Here is a 24,977-nt window from a genome sequence, read left to right as displayed (position 1 = left end):
TTGAACACAGCAATCGACAAGATTTGAGCGTAATGTGAAATAAAATTCATTTGTTACTAAAGATTCGAAAGTATACATATTTATGTCAACGCATATATTTTTCAAATGTTTGATTATTGTTGCACTATATGGAAAACTGGAGTTTACCTTTCTTACTTATTTTGAGACCATGTAGAAGATTAGCTGTGGCTAACGAGCTCGAGGCTATTTATCAAATAGAAAATGTTTATCCTAAAAGCAGTTAGAACAGGGAAATGTCGATAGCGATATTGTTAGTGACTTAACTATTGAAAAAATAGGTTTTTGTCTACGTTCAATGGTGAGGACATTTATTTTATTCTTGCCTTTTACAGGCAGGAGCTATATTTTAATTTATAGATGCGAATATATTGTTTTCTTGGATTCGTTTCCATTGTATCAAACAGTTTGTCTTCTAATCTTTGTTCGCATGTTACGTACGATTATTTGTTATTGTCTTTATTGAAATTATATCATAGTCTCATTTCATTGGATTCGTTCGTATTGTTTTGAACTGTTAATTTTTCTTTGCTTCTTTTGAACTGGATTGTACAGTATATTTTAGATAAATCTTCTTTTTTTTTTTTTTTTTAAAGTTCTCTATATTTTTCTAGTCTTTTATTTGTATTATCTACATAATTCTATTTGTTTTTGTTTTTATTTACGAATTTATCTGTTTTAATATTGGTCCACGTTTTAAAAAAAAAAATATAATACGTTCTGAGAACTAAAACGTGTAAAATATACAACTATAAGTCGACAATTCTATATGTATTCATTTGTTTAGTTAGAAATTTATTAACCTACTTTTTCATTAAATAATAATAAAGTTCTTATAGTTTTTTTTATAAGGTCACTGATTTAAGAAGGTGCAAATAGTTGTAGATAACTACACAAGTCAATGTATTATTGTTAACACTATTAATAAACTTGTACATTTATAATCAAACTTATGTGTATTAAAAATTTCAAAATGAAAAATATTTTCCATATATGGTCACAATTGATTTTCCTTGTTCAAAATATAGTTTTATTAATATTTATATTGCTCCATGAAGTACAATTTCCTAAACCGATAATACATTTAAAAATAGGACAACCATTAAAACAATTGGTCGTCTGTGATTCATCGGACATATAGGATGACATATTCTATTTTAACATGGACTATCTTTTGAAATAGAAAAATTATCTACACAACCAGTGGTAGTATTCTGTACAGTTTTACTGCAATATTAAGGTAAGGCCATACGGACCAATTTTGACAGAAATCTAATGTTATCATATTGGTTGCTTCATTTATTGCCATATTTGGTCTTTATCCAGATGGGTTATTATATAAATAACACATAGCTGATAGGGTGATAGAACAGATTGTTACCCCGAGAAAATATTGTCAACTGAGGCGAGGGGTAACAATCTGCTCTAACACTCTCTCAGATATGTGTTATTTAATTTATTATACTGAATGTTCTGTCTTTAAATTTTAAATGCAAAGTAATAAACTATGTCGTCTTATACATAACAATCATCCGTATTTATTAAAGCGCACACTTAGCAAGCGTCTCCGTGAAGGGTAATATAGTATTTGCCATGGGATAGAGTAAATTGTCTTCCTCGTATTAACCAATCAAAATCTGGCATTTTGACATGAAGCATAATAATTTCAAATATTATAATGAAGAACAATAGGTCTGTAAAGGCTTGGAAGTTATAGACAGGTGATCTGAATAACCTTGATAATACAAAAAAAGAAAATAAGGAGATTTTGTATGATTGCCAATGTTCAGTTCAGTTATTGTACCAACTTTGGTATTCCCAACACTCTTTTTTAAATATGTGTTAAATACATCCGCCTGTGTTTAATATTTATCATGGTTTTATTAATAGCGTACATGGCGTTCTAATGAATCTTCATTAAAAACAATAAGTATGAATAACACAACTTTTCCTATTATATTATTCATTTTCCCATTTTTCAATGATGTTATGTGAGCTCCCTGTTATGGGGGTTTCTGTTTTCAGTTTGAGTGATTCAACACCCAGCAGTCTCTGGACTAGTTATATAAAAGCTAAAAAGTTTATAACTGTTTTGTTTTTATCCTTTCCAGGCTTATTTAGCGTTTAAAAAATAAGATCTAATATCATTCCAAAATTTATACGTCCTTCAATTGTGAGCTTTACACTTCCTTATAAAACACTAAAATGTTTAATTGTTTTCTTATATGTTTTGTTGTTATTCTTGTTTTGCTTTTTTCATTTCCGGGCTTATTTAGCGTTTGAAAAAAATATCTAATATCATTCCAAAATGTATACGTCTTCTATTGTGAGCTTTACACTTCCTTATAACACACTTAAATGTTTAATTGTTTTCTTAAATGTATCGTCATTTTTTACACACATTTTTTTTATGACAATTGTATAAGGACATGTTTTCTCCTATATTTAATAGAGTTGTCGTGTGAAATCTTTTTAGAAATGTAGAGGAAAATTTGAAAGGATGCTTGTTTTTTTTAATATAAAAATAAATCTATTAATTAATGTGAATAAAAGAAGATTTGGGTCAACGACAGTATAATGCCGCTTATATTTTCATTAAAAGAAAAGTGGGAAAAGATACTAAAGTGGAAATTAAAATTTATGTCGAAGAAAGACAGACGATAGTATGGAAAAAGAGAAATAAGACGAACAGACAAACAACACATCACAAGCTTACAAATTCTGAAGAGAAAATTAACTATTGGACAATTATTAATTTTCTCTGCAGAAGTTTGTGAGGTTCAGGATATCAGGTACTCTTGTAGATAGGGTAGGAGTTCTTGTTTGCTAGCTATAAAACAAGATTTAACCCACCATTTTCTTCGGAAAATTTCCGTACCAAGTCAGGAATATAACAGTTGTTTTTCCAGTCGTTCCGTTGGTTGATAACGTTTGATTTTGTCAGTTTTTATGGACTTCCTCTTTTTGAATTTACCTTGGAGTTCGGTATTTTTGTTAAACTTTTTTGCCTTGTGGCACCTGTCGTGCCGCTAATTTCATATTTAGCATTTGAAAAATAAGATCTATAATATCATTCCAAAATTTATACTTCCTCTACTGTGAGCTTTATACTTCTTTATAACACACTAAAATGTTTAATTGTTTTCTCATATGTATCGTGACTTTGTACACACATTTTTTTTATGACAATTGTATAAGAACATGTTTTCTCCTGTATTTAATAGGGTTGTCGTGTGAAGTCTATTTAGAAATGTAGATGAAAATTTGAAAGGATTCCTGACTTTTCAATATAACAATAAAGCTATTCAATGTGAATAAAAGAAGATTTGGGAAAAACGACAGGATTATATCGCTTAATCCCCTCTCCGCTCCCCCCCCCCCCCCCCCCCAAAAAAAAAGAAAGACATTAAAAGAAACTGAATTCCATAATGAAAAAAATCACAAGAGACAAATTCACTGAAAGCGATCTCAAAGTACTTAATTTATTGAAATACAACATTTCAGAGTTTTATACGGAAATGCACAGCCAGAACAGCTTCATAAACAATGCGCAAGGTCACAGTAATTTTAATGTAAAAAAAATTCTTGTTATTTAATGTTTCTAATTGTAATGAATTAAATTGATCATTGACTCACAAATTTATTTGTAGAAAACGGGTATTTTAAAGTTCTCTCGATGAATTGTAGATGATACGGCAGTGTGCCTATCTTGACAATATCCCGGTATGTCGTTTAAGTTAAACACACTTTAAAAAGCCTGCGTGATCCAGCTACCAAAGGGAAAATAAAAAAAAAGACACATGATTTGGAAATCAATATGTGTTCGCTACTTGAGGTCCATTCGTTTGATGTGTTCGAACTTTTAATTTTGCCATTTGATAAGAGACTTTCCGTTTTGAATTTTCCTTGAAGTTCGGTATTTTTATTATTTTACTTTTTAGTGAACCTCTAGATATCTTTGGGAGTTTGGTTGCTTTCTCGTTGCTCCTCATTGAACAAGACGGTGTTTCTGAACAACCCTTCACTTTAGACCCAAAATTTTAAGAGGTCATTATTATTATTTTCAAAATTAATTTTTATATATACATTTGTGATATACAATATACAATATATATACATTATACTTAATTTTATACGAAAGGTCGTACTGAAAGTATTTGTCTCGGATATATATGAAATAATCATTGAATTAAAATCTAACCAATATAATCGAGGAACAAGGTTGTTTGTTGGTTTGTTTTTCGTTTGAACAGTTACACAAAAGTCTTCGACATTGAACTTCATTTCTCAAGACTTATTAGTGATCGCCAGTTTTAATCTATTTCCAGTAACATCTTGCATTTTTTTGCACAGAGCGTTGAATTAGGCGTATTTTTTTGGAATTTGTCTATAACTACATGTGTCTTTGAAGGAAACGGTATTATACAATACAATACTAGGAATATCGTCTTACATATTCTACCATAGGTTGTAGTTACGTCTTTACAATCATTAAAACTACAGAGTAATATAAGCACTCGTGGAAAAAGATTGTCAAATGAGAACGAAAAAAAAAAGCGAAACTGTTCAATAAGAAATAATATTGATCACTCAAGGTACATATTACATAATTTGTTGAGTTGACTTGGAAACATTTACTAAATATCACGTTCATCAGGAAAGGAGTGCGCTTCTATGTAACATGCAAACTCGTGTTATTAAAACGCATTACGGGGGAAATTATGAATAAATGTTTAATCACGACACTTTAACATGTCCTACGTAAAACAATACCTAAGTGATCTCCTCATTGATTCATGTAATTAAAAGATGTTGTTATTACGGTAGTATTATCATATTGGGCATATTGATTTGAAGTGGATGAGTTCCTGTTAGGAAGGTCATTAAAATCATGTTTGTGTCCATAAGAACAATATATTGCCTGTATTTAATTCACTACTGAAATACGTATCCTCGAAACTAATTTAAAAGTGAGTATCAGTATCGTTTGAGTTTTTTTTGTAGTCAAATGTCTGATCAGTATAGTAGTTAGTGCACTGACACTATTCTAAAGACACATTTTAAATAAAAAGGAATATGTGTGTAAAGACACTATATACTTTGTTCCAGTTGAAAAAGTATTTTCAAATCCATATAAAACTTGCCATAACTTGCACAGTATTTATGTGCAAACAGCTGATACAAAAATTACGGATTTATATTTAAACACACCAGAGTTTATAATTTCCAAAGCGATTGATTTTAGCTAAAAATTGACATAAAAATATTTTTGGTAAAAATACAAAATTCAAGCCCAATTCTAATTGATATTAGATGCCATCAATTTGAAAAATAAACTTAATCATTCTGGTGGTTGCAATTTGGTTTTGATCTCCAATGATCGTAACGGAATGTTTACATTCTGACCTATTTTTGAAATATTTTTTTTCTGAACTAATAGAAATTGTGTTTTTTCGACACAAGCTTTTTTTTGTTATTAAACAGAATGCAAAGTGTTGCTAAACGATGTTAATAGTTTCGAACATTGTTTTATTTTGGGCAGTAAGATGTTCCGATAGTTTTGGTCACTGTATCGAAATATTCACAATCAATTATGCCTTTATTTGATTAAAATGTTGTTTCTTAAATTAAATTGGGTCAATTAAAGACTTGCTAAGAATCTGAGTGTTATTTAATGTGTTTAATGGTTTAGATGATTCCTCATCTTTCAAAATGTCAGAAATCTACTTTCTAGAAAATTTGGGCCAATAGCAAGTCGACATTTGGGCTAAATTAGAAAGACTATATTTGGGCTCATCCTCCCATATTACATTAATAACCTTAATGTAATTAATTACATTCTTTTCTATTTGTGTTTTGTGTACCCCTTCCATTTAGTCCAAATGGCATGCGCCCGTTTAATACTTGTATAAGGTCTGTTTTTGTTTCAAACCAAATTTACCTGGACTTTTAAAATCAAGCGAGTCCAGAAAATACTAACAGAGTTGGATAATAGATATCCTTTGAAACATGAAAGTGTTGCAAGAAATAAATTTTACTGCAGATCGATAATTCTTTGTCTATCCGGTCTTCATTCTCCCAATACTGTCAAGTATGAAAAAAAATGATAGAAAGTAAATTAGTATTTTATATATTTTATATATTTCATACCAAATATTAATATAGATAAATTTGACATGTAACTTGCCTGTACTGGAATAAAATAATTAAATAGCCTAAATGTAAACTTGATTCCAAATACTTCCGAATGATACCATGATCACACTTATGGTTTAGCCCAAATGTTTTGCGCCCTTTGATATTCACCCAATACAGTTTTTAATACTCATGTTTATATCTTAATTCAACCAGCACACATTTTTTGGCTCTGATTGATTCTGAAAGATGTTTATCCTGAAATAATAGTTATCGAATAAAAAAAAAGTGAAAATAACTTTTTTGTCTGTACTATTGTTAATTCCCGAAGAAAGGATATCAATTCCAATGTTGCGGTAGTTAGAAGTGTCCATAGTTTATAACATGTATACATGTTTATGACTAGTTAGCTGATTGGAATTTTAAGTTTTATAAAACCAAAGGTTCGTTCTAAATATTTGCAATGAAAACTCTCCAGGTATTCACGAACATATTATTTATATAAACCTCAGATCCAGTTGCAAATATTGTAAATTACTATTTATTTTGCATGAATGTCTCTCTATATCTATGAATTGTTGACCAAATTCCTGTTTATTTCTTTTTCAGACCAAAGAATCCATTGTTCTGCGAACAAAAATCACATATTCCTATGCATTATTTTGAGTGCCAATCTAACATTTAAGATAAAATGAAGCCCGTCGTGTTCATCTTCAGTCTGTTGTGTATAGTTTTGTGTTTACTAGCTGAAATCGTAAGTCAAGGTTTGTATCTGTTCTCTTACAATAGAAATGAACTACATGTATTTATCAAATTTCCTATTATCAATTGCGTCACTTTTCAATTATTACTGTATCCGTGAAAGTCATATCTTTCAGCAAATCATTTGCATTTAACTGGACCCTTATTGTGTATCACACCCTTTTCTGCCTTTTAGTGATGTGTTGTCTTTCAACTATCATAAGTGCATGTTAAATGTACATGTTATTTAACTACGACAAATATATTCATAAACTTTTTTATTCAAACTATATAAAAATTATAAAAATTTGAATGTCGGGTTTAAATCTTTCAATGTCGTCTTTCCGCTGCAATACATGTTTTTTTTTTCATTCCGCTCAAATGATCTTCAATTGTAACGTCTATATACACGTAATCTAATAAAAGTTTTATTGTACATGTGTGATTCAAATTTTTCAGTAACTGGTACTGATCCATGTATGGGTTATAGTAGTTGTACCACATCATGTAAAGAAGATTTACAACACTGTAGGGATCCACAAAGGTATATACAGGGCGTGTGTAAAATAATAACTGGAGGATGCATTTGTCAACCAGGTCTAGTAGGAGCAACGTGCAATAATAGTAAGTACAATTGATTATAAATTTTACAAACACTTTATATGTTTAGAGTTTATTGGCATAAATATCTTAAAATGTAAGTTTTTAATTGCAACCATACGCTTTTAGTAATCGAGAAGCTATCTTAAATTGAATATAAACATTTTATAATCCCCTTTTTGATATTGTAGTGTGAATTTTCACATCTATTATCTTTATGATGCACCCGATCCATCTGTGCTAGCGTTCTGCGTAATATTTTAGAAAACACATGATGTTGTTTTAACCTCACGATTCAACTTTGGTCTTTATATTATTACCATATTTATAAAAAAAGCAAATACTCTTAACAAATTTGTTGAAAAACAGAAAATTGTTTTATTTTCAAAGAATCTACAATAACAAGTGTTTTAACCATTTTAGGTACAATTGATAAAGCTTCAGAATTGTTCACATATTGGAAAATACATGTTTTAGTTTTATAACCCGGAAAAAAGAAAAAGAGCTTTTTTTTGTAACAATAAACACATGTATAGTATATATTGTGATTTATTGTGATTATGTTAATCAAATACTAAATGCAAATTAAATCATTTAGCGTGTGAACCTGGGAAATATGGAATTGCATGTACAAATCCGTGTAACTGTGACGTCAAAGAATGTAATAGAGCTACTGGATGTCCATCATCAGGTAAAAAGTAGATTATTGTTTATGTTGTCACATCTGACACTTTATTTTAGTTGATAACAATACAAGTTTGTTTACTATTCAGATTCATAAACCAACTGTACCAGCAAAGTTTGTACTGTGTGTCCCAGTTACAATAAAGATGTAGGCAGTATCTGTGTCTGAAATAATTAACTATAAAACATATACTAGATAATGCTAAATACTTGGAGAATATTTAAGTCAAGTGTCAAAATACCTGACCTGTTTGATATTATTAGACTTTATAAAAACGAATTTAAACGTATCGTCTGACATCTAAAAAGAGAAAAATGAAGATGTTACACTACCTGTATGTTGGTACTTAATGTTAACATTAAAAACTAGTATGCTTTTGTGAAAATAAATTTTGTCATACTGGTTGTGGCTATTTATTTTTAATCTTCAATCAAGTTTAAAAAAAAAATTGACGTTCTGACGTATTTTGAAAAATAGCTGTTTGAGCACAAGCACTTGTTCTTATGTTCCAAGGTTGCAAAGTTGACAATAAGAAGTGACTATAGTTTATACATGTATACATTTTTATGACTCCTTAACTGACAGAAAAGGTTACAAAATCTAAGGTTTGTTTTAAAGATTTATCATGATCACTATCCACGTATACTTATCGACTACCATACAAACTGTTTATTTTATTCATATAATATAGAATATACCAGCAAAATTTGTACTCGGTGTCCAATTTGCCTTAAAAATACAGAAAGTAGTTACTTGTACTTAAGTGTTTATATCTGACCAAAACAAAATACGCATGCTAAGAAAAAAGTAAAATGACAAAAATACCGAACTCCAAGGAAAATTTAAAACGGAAAATTCCTTAACAAATGGCAAAATCAAAAGCTCAGGCACATCTCACGAATGGAAAACAACTGTCATATTCCTGTCTTGGTACAGGCATTTCCTTATGTAGAAAATGGTGGATTAAACCTGGTTGTATAACTAGCTAGACCTCTAACTTGTATGACAGTCGCAGTCGCAGCAGTCAACATTGTGCTATAATCTTAATCATTATAAAAACACACAACTATGTCATTAAAGAAAAACAAAATGTCGTGTATGAAATAATTAACTAAAATACAAATGCATGTACTAGATACCACATGGAGAACGTAAAAGGCATGGTTCAATCTTTGTCCTGTTTGAAGTTATTATAGACTTTTTGCTAGAAAAAAACGACTTTAAATATACCATAGGACATATAGCGATTGAAGATAGTGACACAATAAAGCTAAACATTACAACTAGAAAAATAGAGAAGACGTAAAACGTCACTAGTGAGATCCAGAGAAGTGCTTTGAGCAAAATTGATAAAGTAATTATCATTCATATAATCAATGAAATATTATGTCCTGATAACGTCAAAACACAATTTATATACAGTTGCTTTGGAAAGTGCTTGATGCAAAGTTAGTCCCCGGAATCTCCGTGTTATTTTAAGTCCATGTGCAATATGCGCTGTTTATGTGCATAGTCTTTGAACTATATCTGTGCTCCATTCGTACAAAATGTAATGTATACACATTATTCCTTCCGTACAAAAGTATTCCACATGGATAATTCAGTACAAATTATATGTATCATGTTCAATGTCCTTGCTTGAACCATTTGCTCGTGAGAACTTGTACAAGTAAAAGTTTTTTTTTAATAAGAATAGAAATTATAAATACCAATTTCAATAGATCTGAAGTAATTTAAGCTATCCAGTAAGGCAACATTGCAATTATAGGCTTTAAAAGAAAAAGAAAAACGAACAAAACTAAAAGAAGAAAGAGAAATTCTAAAACTATTTTATATTTGTTATTTTAGATTACACTACGACTATAATTATAATTATAGTATCCACTGTAATTGTCATTGTGGGTGTAATCAGCCTATGTCTGATTGTTAGAAAATACAGATTGAACAAATCGTAAGTAAGGTTTCATGTAACAGTATATATTGTATTTTAAAGATCTCTGTAATGAAAACATTTACACCATAAGGTTATCTGTAAAGTTCACTAAAATAACCTTCATACTGCGAAAACTTTGTGGACAAGAATAAAAAGTAATATAAGGTATACGTCGATGAGACAATCATCCGACGACACGAGAGAGAAAAATATATGCCGAGGTCAAGGTCAGTCATTCAATTAAAGAGAGAAGATACCAAGAAGACAATATAAATTCACAAGCCGAATAAAAAGAGACATCAGCAAGTCTAAAAAGATAAACGACGACAGAAAAAACCAAAACACCTCATAGAAATCTGAAGATTGAGCAACACGAACCCCACTAAAAATCTAGGATAAACTCATGTGCTCCAAAAGGATAAACGTTTTCTTGTCTACGTTTGGAACCCGTTGACCATGCAAGTTAAACTTCGATAGCAGTCTCATTCTATTCGGTAGCCATAATCTAGGAAAAGAAGGAGGGATTTTGGTAACGATAAATTGAACATATACGGGGTCATCTGTAACACAGATATTCTATAACGACCAACCTATTTATGATGGTGTCCGTAAAACGTATGAATGGATGACTTAACTTTAACAATTAGAACTTATCATGCAATAGCTTCCGTTTTAGCAGTAACCATTTATCAAGAAAGTCACTATAGGAAACACAAGCCTTCGAATATCATACTAGGAGTCAAAACGGTATAATCAGATTTTGATTGTCTCGAGCATAAGACAGTTTTGATATAAGAATAGAATACATAATATCAAAGATTAGCCACAAATACGAAACTCTCCAAATGACGAAGAAATCACGACGTCGAAAATAAAATTTCGTATTAATTGACCTGGGACAGACAGATGATGATATGGTGGTGTCGCACTAGTTCGTTAAGAACACACAATACGGAATACAATGTAAACATATACGAGAAGCTATTGTTGCAGTGACTGATTTTATCTTGTTTTATCACTATGATATGATATATACTACTTACTCTATGTCCTGTTAAAAAATGTAATGATATACATATTTATTTTCTTCACAGTACAACAAAGCACTTAGAAAGGGCCCAAGACAACAGTAAGTAAAACGTAGTACCCTTAGTATATAATATAAGATTTCCTTTCGTACCTATATTGACTGTTTTGATTGTTTGTCTTTGAGTTGTTGTCTCATTGCAGAATTATCTTTTTATTCACATGTAGAAGGAAAACACAGTCTGTTATTCATTAACTTCATGTTCCGCTGTTTATACGATGTCTTTTCCCTGAATAATAACAATGTTGATCGCATATGTTTTGTGTATTGTTGTGTGTCTGTTGGTCTTTTTCTTTTTTTAGTCATGGCGTTCTCAGTTTATTTTCGACTTCTGAGTTTTGATGTCCCTTTAGTATCTTTCGCCTCTCTTTTAACTCTTATCTTTATTGCATCTTGTACGTTTGAAGCGCTTTTCTTGCTCAATTTTTATCAGGAACGCTCAAGCACAAAAGGTTGTAAGTCAAGGTTGTACAAAATCTAAATACGCAAGCATCTACACGAACAAAAGAGATAAAAGCAGAAATGGCCAACTCATCTAAGGTCAACTTTGATTGAGCAATTGAAACCTTAGTTTCTTTATAAATTCGCGATTTGTGGTTGATACTCTCAAATAACTTGATAAAAGTTGCTGGTTATTCCTCAAACACGTGTTGTATGCACTGAAATCCGGATCATACGTTTGTGTAATACAAGTATTTTATATTGCCTGCGGTTGACTAAGGCCTTCTAACATTTTCCAATTGAATGCATTCGTAAATGTTAATGTTTTATGTATATCAGTTAATTTAGAGTCATAATTATATAGAGTATTGGAGTATTGATCAGTTTCTTTGATAAATAGAACCAAAATAATTGTATGACCATTCAAATTTGACAAGATACAATATAGCCTGCTTGTTTTCTCATTATTTTCTTTTAAAATGATGAATATAATACAGTTTTTAATATTACTTCATTGATATTACTAATTATCAGACAGTTTTTGCATCAGTTTATACGAAATATTCTTACGGATGACATGTCAAATAATAACGTTTTCAATTTTGAAAAGATTTTTTTTGTCACTAGAATTTCGACAGAATGGAGTTTCAAGAAACAAAAAAATAGTACGAATAATATATACATAGGGTTTTAGTCATATATTTCTTGAAATATGCTCCAATGTGGCAGAGGTCAGATGATTAGTGGTAAAGTCTAATACGAAGACTCTCTAAACTAAACAACCAACTAAAAAAAAACCTCGTAAAACCAAATTAAACCCAGGAGCCCTTTTCACAAAAAATCTTAAGTGTAAAATTTATCGTAAGTCTAAAATATTTCTTAACAATTCAACTAAATATTTTTATCGTAAGATTAATTTTACACTTAAGATTTTTTGTGAAAAGGGCTACAGGTACGCAATTTCTGCGTGATGAAATATCCTACCGACGTTTACGAAAGGAAACCACACCTCATCATCAGTATTTATAACTTGTAGAATCGAACGCTAGAAACATTTCAAATATTTTTGGAACCAATGTTATAAATAGGAAACGGCTGAATTTTGAATAACTATACTTTTATTAAAGCTATGATTGTGACGAATTTTATCTTTGAAACGTTGTTTACTGTTATAAATTTTGATATCTCGTAATTATGAAACGTATTCTCTCAACGCTTTAAAGAGCAAATATTGAAACATTCCCTGTTGATTACTGAAATGATCATAAAAATGAAAATAAAAAAAATAGTTATCATGTTCTACTTCTTGTGACTTGAATTTCCAAAATAAACAATATTAAAATATATATTTCTACAGACTAACGTTTACACATCTACTTAAGCGAATAAGGTCTTTGTATAACAGAACGATTTCACTTAAAAGAAATATACACAAAATATACATTTCAGGTGAAGCTCAGTTGTTATCCGACGGAACCAGAACTAGAAGCGGAAATGACTATGAAGGTATTGATACAAGATTTGGTAAGTATTGATTGATATACATTGTATTCTAAAACGTAATATTCCTCGTATGTGACCTACCAGATTAGACTTATCACTGGGTTGGTACTAACATGAGTAACACGACGAGTGCCACATGTGGAGCAGGATCTGCTCACCCTTCAGGAACACATGCGATCATCCCCGGTTTTGGTGGGGTTCGTGTTGCTAAGTCTGTAGTTTTCTATATTGTGTTTTGTGTAATGTTGATTTCGATGTTTATAGTTTTTTTGCCATGGCATTGTAAGTTTGTTTTCGACTTACGACTTTGAATGTCCCTTTGGTATCTTTCACCTATCTTTTAAAGGAATTATGCTACATCTTTAATTCTTTAAAGAATGTACCAAAGTTTACTAACTCAAGGATTTATTATCTAAATATAGAAATTCTGTTTTACCTATGACTTATAACTTTTCTTAGTACATGTACGTGGTAAGTTTATTTTAATATCTTTTTGAGTGAACAGTTATACTGCTTAGTTGACAGTGATAGAAAGTGTGTTCATATAATAATTTCACATGGATATATTACGTCATCACGTTGAATATTAAAATTATAACAATAAAAAGGGCTCAAATGAAACTTATCGGTCGATAAGACCATGGTCAAAGAATGAGAGCACAATAACTATTAAACCATAATTCAGAAAACCCTAAGACTTCGCTACGAGAATCCCTATGAACATCAGTGATGAACACATTTACATTTATACACCCATTTTGATTATTCATCAAAAGAATTTCTTTTTCACGAAATGTTATCATGGTGTCGATGCTGTTTTATAGTTCGTATAACTATTAAACATTAAGTGTTCAATGTGAACAACAAAAACAAAAAATAAAAACAATACAAAAAACGTCATCAGATAAAAAGTCGGACAACTTTAAAAAACTTGTAGCCAGGTACTTAAACCAATGGTTATTCAAACTAGTTTATATGATATGAAACGATCTCGAGTAACGAAAAAATTTATGGTCCAAACAATGAATAACAACATATATTTAAATCGTTCTAATTTCAAAATAATGTTTTGCTATTTGCCCCGGAATTGTAAAACTTAAGAAAGGCTTCTGATATATCATGAGTTAATTCAACTTCGAAAAACAAATTTCAGTTTCGATATTTAGCATAGTTTATCAGTAGAATTGTTATGTAGATTTTAGCTTTCTTCCTGCAGGTAAGTTTAAAGAAAATAACTTTAACATCTGAATCTCTACCTTACTTTTTAAAAGTGCTTGTGAATGAGGCTCATATTTGGTCAATGTTCTATGATATTAGCTAGCTATAAAACCAGGTTTAATCCACCATTTTCTACGTAAGGAAATGCCTGTACCAAGTCAGGAATATGACACTTTTTTTCCATTCGTTTGATGTGTTGAGCTTTTGGTTTTGCCATTTGTTAAGGGACTTTCCGTTTTGAATTTTCCTTGGAGTTCGGTATTTTAAGTATTTTACTTTTTATAATGATCGTAATTTTAAGGGCGACATATACAATTATTTCCACCTGTTGCAATATACCAGTAATGGTAACGTAAGATACATTTCATATGTATCCGAAAAATTCGAATGAAAATAAATATATAGGCAACAGTAGTGAAACAATATTAAAATGTCATAAATCGATTAAAAAGATACATGAACTGCAAAAGAAGCGAGACAGTGTTTGTCGACAGTGTTAGCATTTCCTGTTATGCATGCATCACTCGTCATACAAATCCTCACTCAGGCAAATATCACAGTAGGTAATAGGACAGATAAGGCAGACATCTAAATTTCTAAGACCGCAAAAACATGTGCATAGGGAGTTGAGACACAGAAAAATTATATCGGTCAACCAATTCGTTATGGTGATCCCAAGATTGAAGTTGTGTCGATTTTCCCACAATTCTGATGAAGGATTTGTATAAGGTGCACACCAATGTTAATCAAATCTGTTTCACGTGAAAATGCTATAGCGCAACATATTAATTGCGATATTTAAACGTCATAAAATGGGACAGAGGGTACGCTGCTGTTGACAAATTGGAAGTTAGCATTTGGAAAGATCAATTCCTTACGTTGTGTTATTTCATAATTTGAAATCGTTCATCTGTGTCAATATCAATGAAAGAACAAGATATGAAGTAGACATTCTAGTTACGGTAGTATCATAAATCTCATAAATCCCATGCTTACTTGGATATATGAGATGCAAGCACTCACTTAAATGTGGGGTATTGAGTCACAGGACATCATCAAAATATATGACAGATATCTGACGGTGATATTAAAGAACTTTGCAAGATGATTTTTCATTTTGTCTTTTAGAAAGTTCTGTATGACTTCTGTTTCAAAAACAAAAGTACAAAAATAAACATCTCATTAGGAGTGCACAATTAGTACCCATTTGAAAACCAGCTGTCTGTTTAAATATCAATCCACCAAACTCAACAAAAAGTTATCGATCAAAAAGTCAATCTTTTATGGAGATATCATCTCCGGTGTATTTTTTTTAATTCATTATGGTTCTTTAAAAGTAAGCTTTTTGCATGACATAAAACAAGGAATTTGTATCTACGATCCAAATTCTTGTAGAAAGAGCTCTGTTTGATGAGAAGATGTAGTCGATCTTTCAATTAAGCATAGTAATGTAACTAGAAAACATAGAAAATCAAGAGTTTTGATATGACTGCAAAATTGTAGTTTGTGATTTAGAAATTTGGAGAACTTCTTTAGAATTTACACATGCAAGGGCCTTTTATAGCTTAAAAGTATAACAAAATACCGAACTCCAAGGCAAATTCAAAAAGGCGAAGTCCATAAAAACGGACATAATCAAACGTTATCAATCAACGGAACAAGTGAAAAACAACTGCCATATTCTTGACTTGGTACAGGTATTTTCCTAAGGAAATGTTGGGTTACTATACTATACAATACTGTATGAAGGACCCAAAATTTCGAAACGTTTTGTCAATACAAATCGTCCTGTTATCATCTTGTATTCCTAAAACTAAAAAAAACAAAGACAATTCATTTTAGAGGGACCATTGAATAGGTCTTTAATTGCTTTTTTTTTTAGAAATTATACGTATAAAGAAATTACATTTTCTCTCAAAATAATAAAAATTTTAACATCACTATGATATTAATCCACTAATTTACTCTTCCTTACTCCTAAGTCAGAAGTGATCAGATATATTTATTTACCGTAACTCGATCACAATGTTTAGATAAATAAAGGCAACAGTAGTATACCGCTGTTCGAAACTCATAAATCGATAGAGATAAAAACAAATCCGGGTTACAAACTAAAACTGAGGGAAACGCATCAAATATAAGAGGAGAACAACGACACAACAAAAACACAACATTAAAATGTAACACACACAGAAACGAACTATAATATAACAATGGCCATTTTCCTGACTTGGTACAGGACATTTTAAGAAAAAAATGGTGGGTTGAACCTGTTTTTGTGGCATGCCAAACCTCCCGCTTTTATGGCAACGTCAAACACAACACCAATAAATGGGAGAACATATAGGACAAAGAAACACACGAATAATAGCTAACAAAAGGTACTAGGCTTAAAATTCAATACGCCAGACGTGCGTCTCGTCCACACAAGACCAACTAGTGACGCTCAGATGAAAAAAGTTTGAAAGCCAAAACAAGTACAACTGTCAACACTGTCTTAGAATGTTAAATTACCACTTGTTCGATATCCACATGTTTATAGTGGGTATTATTATAATTCCAACGATTTAAAACATTTAAACCCAATTTTCATTTATTTTCCCCAATTAATTATCGTGTGTTGTTGCAAATTGAGGTTTACTTTTTAAAGTTCCATCTTTGATAGGTTTATGGCAGAACCAATCCTTTCCTCTGTTTATTAGACTGAAATACCAAAATCGTCGTTGATGTACATTTTAACTTTCGAAACAAATAAAGTTAAGTTTTGTTTATTTATCTCTACAATAACGGGACATTATGTGAGATGAATTTGATAATGTAAAACTTTTCATAACACTTTTAAAACAAGCCAGATTTAACACATCGTGTGTAGGATTTTGAAAATCTTATTGATTCACACTGTATTGGAAATCATACTTTGACCTACATGTATGGATATTCGTTTTTCGTGCAACGTGTACATGTATAACGATTTCGTGCTCTCGTCGTGCCAGTTCTTAACTTTTTACATCTATATATATCTTTTACTTTATCAAATGAACGAATGACCAAACATTCTTATTTTCTATAGAATAACAGCCACGTACTTTATAATGGGGTGTGCGAGATTAAATTTAATCCTGATTCTCAGTTTAAAACAAAATTGTATTGCCATTCAAAAGAAATAATTCTGAATAGTTCAATTCGTTAAAAAAATGTTGATAGAAGAATCTGCTTATCCGCGATCAAAACGTCATGAAATAAAAACAGCATCCCCCTTTCATAAACTAAGTTGGTACAATAAATTACTCACAAAGTGACTTGTATTTTTCATACAGCGTTATCGGGCGGTAACAATTCATTTGTGTCTTGTTTCATGCAGTTACTGTAATATTTGTATTGTGCCTGGATAATGATTTCTAAAATTTATATATAGATAAATTAGTGAGTTTTATTTCACATTTTAAATGAGCCGTAGGGAGTATTAAAACCTGAGCGCATCAGAAAAGGTCGGTAAAATAGGATGCAAATCCTGCAAATATTTGCAGAAAATAATATTTTTTGACGGTATATAAGTCAGATAATGCATATTTTAAAGTTTTTCTTATCGTATAACACACCGAGGGGTGTCAGGATTGCACAAAGAAAGACTTCCCTACGGTCGGTCTTTTATTTGATCAATCTTGACACCCCTCGGTGTGTTATACGACCAGAAAAACCTTGAAATAAGCATTATCTATAACAGACAAATCGTAATGTCAACTCAGTCTTATGACTTAAAGAAGCTTTTTTCTTAATTGTAATGTTGATTGGAATTTTTGTGTTTGACGTTTATCCTGCATATGCTTTTATTCAAAATTGTTCTTGCATTCAAAATATAACAGCTTTTATAACAATAAAAAGTACAATACTCCGTTGATAAATTTAGAAATTATTAGCAAACTAAGGTTATAACTCTCACAGGCAAAGTTGACAAGGATGAATTTGGCTCATTATTTTTAGGACCCTTTGGTCATATAGCTCTTTACTTCTTTATGTAGCAAAATTATCGTTGCTTCAAGTGTCAACCCCGGAAAGCGCTTCCATTGCAGCAACTTTTAAAATACAATTTTCATTTCATATTGTAGAAAATACAGAAAACATGCAAGTTGACAGCACTCATGAACAGGTTCTGAATAGTTCTGATTACGTAGATATGAACATGGAAAACGACAATCCAAGTACTGATCTTAACAATCAGCCGATAACTATCGATAATTACACGGAAATCAGGGATGCAGATCTTCATCAAGCAGAAGAAGGTAATCTATCAATATCTTTTATGTCACCAGATGATGTAAATGATATACTAATATATTAGGAGCGTCTAGTATCAAAACGACAACGCGTAGCTCTGACTGATCCTTTTTTTCCCACCTGAATCACTGCCGAAAGATTCAATGAAAATGACAAAAAACACCATAAAAGTTGAACAACACGCTTTCTGTGAATAAATTTCTTCTTTTATCGACACAAATTTAGAGATGTTTTGCAGACATTGCCCTTTTCATCACAGAGAACCGTGAAATGTCTAAAAGGATTTGCTTAACTTTAATTGTTTGGATGTTATAACTTAAAATCTGCCGGGAAAAAATCTCCATATAAATATATAAATAATCAGATTAAGTACTTTGACTATGAGAGCATTCTATAGTTTTTATTGAGTAAAGTTCTTCTACTGTTAACAATACAGTATTCGCTGAATCTCAAGCTGTCCACTGATGGACAAAAGTGAGAGATTTAAATGCCGTGTTCACATAGATTATGTATTCGAAAAACAAGTTAAGATGGCTATCCAACGTCAGGAATGATGTTTGTGGTTTTCTTTGATTGCATTGCGGAGTTGATGAAGGAAATATGTGGTCTTAAAAGTCTCGTGTGCTTTAGTCAAAACTTGTCTATTAATGGCTATGAAAAGCTTGGTTCGATCGTAAAATTTAGGCGAAATGAGTTTAAAGAGGTACAGATTTCGTAAATTAATTCAGAATAGACAAATCATGGTAACAGACTAAACATCGATGTAATTACATGGTAAGAGTTTCCTAATATGCATGGATCACCTTCCATGCGAATCCACCCTCAGCAGTGTATATAAAATGCGAATCCTGAAATACCATTTTTACTGTATGTGTTAGGTATTTCTTATGTAGAATTATATATAAAGAGACGAAAATTGAAGATTTTGGAATAAAATAAGAAATAATTTATCAAATGTATAATTTTGATAAATCAATGATACAGGTAAGAGATGCAGACGGGTTTATATGGCATCTACAGCACTCCAGGCGTGAAATCGATACACAAAAAGGCAAATATTAAGTATATTTCACGAACAGAGCTTGTAAGAGATTTAAACGCAACAGTAAAGTTTTATTTTCAGTATATCTTTTAACATAATCATTAATGCTGTATAACTTTAAACAGATCTTGTCATTCAGATTGTTGATAGTGAGTTAAATTCCACTATGCTGCTTTGCTTTCGTTATGCGATTCATGTTTACTGTCGAATAATGATTAGGGGCGATTCATTTCTATTGAATATGCAATACATTTTCACAGTATTTATTTTCAACAAAAAGAGTCTTTCTTTAGCCGATTCGTTCACAAACTAAATAATGTCAGACAGAGTTGATGATGCTTACTTTGGGAGTGAAAGTTTAACAAATCACAAAAATGAATTCCGTGAAAATGACATTTTTGTATTAAAAATATCCAATTCTATGTTTCTAATAATTCGTTTGAATATATGTGGAGGGCCAAATGAATCAATTTCAATGACCTTCCATCATTGAATTATACATACACCTTGGACAGTTAAGCACATCTACGAACACCGATAACTCTGTTTAAGTTATCGGTTTCGGTCTATACCTAGGATACTGTACATCACATACTTATGAAATGTATAATAAAGAGCGTTCACACAACGACCTACAGTTAACGCTTGAGTGACTGGTTACGTTTTCAGTTTTGGTTTATATCATAGATACTATACATCACGTATTGATGTAACTTCAACAGTGCGTATATCTTATACATAGAAAGCTCGCCCATACGACCTGACTTGAATGCCTTTGGATAACTTATATGTCACATGAACCTCTAATAGTCCACACATCTTACACAGTACAGAGCATTCAAGCAACAATTCTAAAAATATTATTATGACATATCGAGACCAGTTTAATGCTACAAGTTTAAATGGTTCTATATCAAGTACGGGTATAACCGCCGTATGGTTGATTCTGGGCGGTGCTGCGTATCGAAGCGAAGTTGGTAGATAGAACGTCCAAATATTTGTCTCAATCTATATGTCCCTGTCCCAAGTCAGTGGCCTGTAATTGAGTGGTTGTCGTGTATTGCTGTTTCTCATAATTGCTTTTTCGATTATCGTTTTATAAATTTTGTTCTGGAGTAATGCCGTTACACCACTTTCCAGGAATAGGAGGGTTGGCACCTTCAAACATGTCTAACCTTGCCACATTTTTTATGTGTCTGTCCGAAGTCGGGAGCCTTTAGTTCAGTTGTTGTCGTCGATTCATGCCTGTCATATTTGTTTTTCGAAACTTGTTTTGTTATAAATTAGGTTGTTAGTTTTCTAACTTGAATTGTTTTATATGTTCATATCAGGGGCCTTTTATAACCGACTATACGTTATGGGTTTTTCTCATTGTTGAAAGCCGTATACCTGCTTACATCCATTTCATTTGAACTTTCGTGGATAGTTTTCTCATTGGGAATTATACCATATCTCCTTATCTTATATTGTCAATTTTTGAATGTCCAATTATCACATAAAACCACAATGAAAATTTATCGCACCTACAAAAATCCCACATCAGAAATGATCGCACTTACAGTAATAATGCATCGCACAAATAGTTAAAATGAATCGCTTTCAATAATCGATATTCTAGATATTGTTGCTTTATTAACACATTTTTTTTACTTTAATCCTGTTCGTGTACATTGTAAAGTCATATTTTAACGAAATTGTGTTAAATCATTCATTCAGATTAACTATTTTGTATTTTCAAAACGTAAACAAACACAGTTTTTCCCATCATCCTTTATTCTACAATAGTAATACTCGCGTATGACAGTGAAAATGAACTATCTCGATTCACACTTTGTATACACTGCTCAGTCAAAATGTCAAAATCTGGAATAGGACATAATTGGTAAAATACGGACGACAATACTGGTATCTTAGATCTAAAACCACGAAATCATTTATAAGAGCATCGGACAACCAATTCTTGATTGTGACCTAATAACTGTTATTTCTAGTTTTGTAGACAACCTGTTAACCTGATGTACATAATGATTGTTCCATGTTGCTAGTTTCCGTCCCATTGACGTCTAAGCCGACATTTTCTTTAATTTATGCATTTTTACATATGAAAAATGAATTAAAAATTGAATATCTAATATATTAATAACAAGTCGATTGCTCTATTGTAGAAAACGTTCAAATTGAAAGTTCCTCTGAACAAATTGCAAGTAGTTATTCATACATCGATATTAACCTGGAAAAGGAACCACAACATGTCAGAAAAAATTATCAGATCTTGACTATTGATAATTACATGGAAATCAGAGATGAAGATCTTAATCAAGCAGAGGAATTCAGCTTGACGCCATCTTATATGTCACCTAATGACATCACTGAAATACCAGCATTTTTCAAATCTGACAATGCATATACAGTCGAGTCTGATCTTCGAAAGATTACGATTGGTATATCGGATGTTCCAAAAATAATGAACAAACAGGATGAAGTATACAATATTCTGAACCGGATACCAAAACAGGTCAAGCATTTTGATACTAATTATGACCATGTAACCCCAAACGACGATTTATACAATGACTTGAATTTTACTTTAAAGTAAGATGCATAAAAAAAAGTGATTTAACATTGTAATTTTCTACTACGCTTGAAATATGAAATAGTAGACACAATGAGATTTGGCAGATACTTCAACTGCATTAAAAACTTGAAAAATGAAGACTTGTATTTTTACTGGATATGACAAAAACATTTAGATACTCCATGAAACAACTATTCATATTGTTTTTGATCTTAGACGGTAATTTGATTATGTTTTCGCAGATAATATTAATCTCAATGAGTGGTATATCAAGGAAAATAAGTTCATTGAAATTTATGAAAAAGATCAATGAAAACCTTTTCCGAAAGTTGACAATTCCCGTTTAGCAGCCAATTAAACCATGAAGAAGTAAATTCATATTCAAGGGAGCTCAAATTGCCAGAAAGCAATTAACAATGCAGAAAGACAATATTTCATGCAATACCAGAAAATTGTGTTGCCATCGGAAATATATGTACAGCATTTCAATACACAATACACTAACAGCATATTAACGAAAGATAAAATTAACATTATTTTGATAAATACCAAACCATTTCAGTTTGCAAAAATAATAAAATATCAATGGGTGAAAGGGGGTCTAGTTATAAGGAAAAACGAAAGATCTTACAACTTCTTAACTTGTTCTCACGATAAACAATGTGACTAATTCGCTGTGAACTACTCCGTATTTTAAATCTACCAAAGGATCATAGTTCAACAGTAAATGCCAATAGTTGGAATATAATTTAGTAAACGGGTCTACCAGTTTATCATCTGCATTTTTAAAGATATGTTAGCATTCAGCATACACAATTTATTGTTACATCACTGCAAATACGGCCATAACGAATTAACTCAGAAAGATCAATCATACACGAGCTTAAAAATAAAAGCATCAATAAAAGAAAAATAATCACGAGAGGAAACTAGCTAATGACCCCATTTTACATCAACCTGCTCATTATGATGAAGGATATTTATTGAATTTTGTATTTATTGTTTCATACAAAGTTTTTTACCCTTGTGTAAGTGTTGTACACTTTTAAGATGTATGTTTTATTTATTTACTGTATACAGTAATTGTTCTTACTAGTGGATGACATATATATGAGACAATGCTGCATGTTATTTTCATTTTGTTCAGGTTGAGATTTATCAACGGCTATCCATGAATTGAATAATATGTTCTCAAAACCTTTGTACTAGAATACTAAACCGAGAGCACTGGAGACTAAACTGATCAATTGTAACACGTGATGATTTGATCAGTTTAGTTTATCAATAAATGTGGGTTGTGAACAAAACTTTACGACAAAACAGATGATTTCAGCTTCACAATTTTTAAACCAAGAGCTCCAAGTGGTAAAGTTAATATCATCCCTTCGAAATTTTAACAGACACCATCACGACTTGTTTGACCATTATGAAATATTTGTTACACACATAACGACGAATATATTCCAATTGTCGTTATTACAGTCCGTCCTCTTTTCCTCGAATGTGACATACCGAATTAGACTTTTCCCCAGGTTTGTAAATACATGAGCATCACGACGGGTGCCACGTGTGGTGCAGGATTTGCACACCAACCAGGAGCACCCAAGATCCTCCAGTTTTTGATGGTGCTCATGTTGCTCAGTCTACTATTCTATGTAGATTGTTGTTTGTCTATTCCTCGTTTGAGTTCGACTTACGATTATTTATTTTCCCTTTGGTATCTTCTGTATGTTTTTTAAATTATAAATTATAGGCAATAAACAATAAACAATATCTTTCGGAACAAATACATTTTACATGAAATACGAGCGATAAAACTCATCATTGTATAATATATGGGAAAATTAGAGTGAATTTTCTAGAATGCAAAATAACTATAACACGTTCCATAGCTGGATTAGATCAAAATTTACTGTTAGTCGTATTGTTTTTTTTAACATTTTGTTTAATATGTCAAATGCCTGTTGTTATATCATATAAATAAAGTCATCATAGATACCAGGATTAAAATTGTGTACGCCATACGCGCGTTTCGTCTACAAAAGACTCACCAGTGACGCTCAAATCAAAACAGTAAAAAGGCCAAATAAAGTTCGAAGTTGAAGAGCATTGAGGACCCAAAATTCCTCAATATAAGCGATGACTTAACCACATACAACTAAGAGTTATCTGATTAACTTTCACAAAATCAATGATTAAGTCGAAACTCTTGAATCAAATGAAATTATAGATAAAAAAACATGTCTGAGTCATTCGATTTACATATTATCAACAACAATAAAAGAAATAAGTTCAGTATCAAATCAAAACATATTTTCAATTTGTGTAATGCCGCAATGGTAGTATTCCATAAACTCCCTTTTTAAAATAGTGATATTTCATGTGTTTAGCAATTGCATATTGAAAGCATTTCTGTCCGGAAAATGTAAATAGCAAGTTAAATTTCAATTTTATGATTATGAATTTCAAGTGAAATTTTCAACAGCTTTAATTTAGGCTTTAATCTGAAATCACCCCCAGTTTTTGGTGGGGTTCGCGTTGCTCAGTCTTTAGTTTTCTATGTTGTGTTTTGTGTACTGTTGTTTGTTTGTCTTTTTCTTTTTTGTAGCCATGGCGTTGTCAGTTTATTTTTCTACTTATGAGTTTGAATATCTCTTTGGTATCCTTTGCCTCGCTTTTAATCTAAATTACTTTTGAACTGAACATTTATCTGAAATTTACATA

The 24,977-nt window shown here is 31.2% G+C and overlaps 1 protein-coding gene across 2 annotated transcripts; it reads left to right on the top strand.

Annotated features, from left to right (window-relative positions):
• The first annotated feature begins 1,082 nt into the window (after positions 1 to 1,082).
• Positions 1,083 to 24,263, top strand: LOC127704604 (uncharacterized). 2 transcript variants are annotated; one of them, XM_052208720.1, is made up of 10 exons: positions 1,083 to 1,258; positions 6,763 to 6,917; positions 7,354 to 7,518; positions 8,093 to 8,185; positions 10,028 to 10,130; positions 11,207 to 11,241; positions 13,090 to 13,164; positions 14,339 to 14,359; positions 18,468 to 18,641; positions 21,844 to 24,263. In XM_052208720.1, the coding sequence occupies exons 2-10, from the start codon at positions 6,845 to 6,847 to the stop codon at positions 22,272 to 22,274; spliced, it is 1,170 nt and encodes a 389-aa protein (XP_052064680.1). In that variant the 5' UTR covers positions 1,083 to 1,258; positions 6,763 to 6,844; the 3' UTR covers positions 22,275 to 24,263. The 2 variants fall into 2 exon arrangements, with proteins under 2 accessions (XP_052064680.1, XP_052064681.1); XM_052208721.1 differs by lacking the exon at positions 14,339 to 14,359.
• The last annotated feature ends 714 nt before the right edge of the window (positions 24,264 to 24,977 follow it).

Source organism: Mytilus californianus, unplaced genomic scaffold (genome assembly GCF_021869535.1).
Source record: "Mytilus californianus isolate M0D057914Y unplaced genomic scaffold, xbMytCali1.0.p SCAF_6, whole genome shotgun sequence".
Taxonomy (NCBI): domain Eukaryota; kingdom Metazoa; phylum Mollusca; class Bivalvia; order Mytilida; family Mytilidae; genus Mytilus; species Mytilus californianus.
This window is presented reverse-complemented; position numbering and strand designations above follow the sequence as displayed.

Coding starts and splice junctions, on each gene's coding strand:
- LOC127704604 (XM_052208720.1), top strand. CDS start 6,845: ATGAAGCCCGTCGTGTTCATCTTCAGTCTGTTGTGTATAGTTTTGTGT. Junction 7,519..8,092: donor AGGAGCAACGTGCAATAATA/GTAAGTACAATT, acceptor TAAATCATTTAG/CGTGTGAACCTGGGAAATAT. Junction 11,242..13,089: donor AGAAAGGGCCCAAGACAACA/GTAAGTAAAACG, acceptor TATACATTTCAG/GTGAAGCTCAGTTGTTATCC.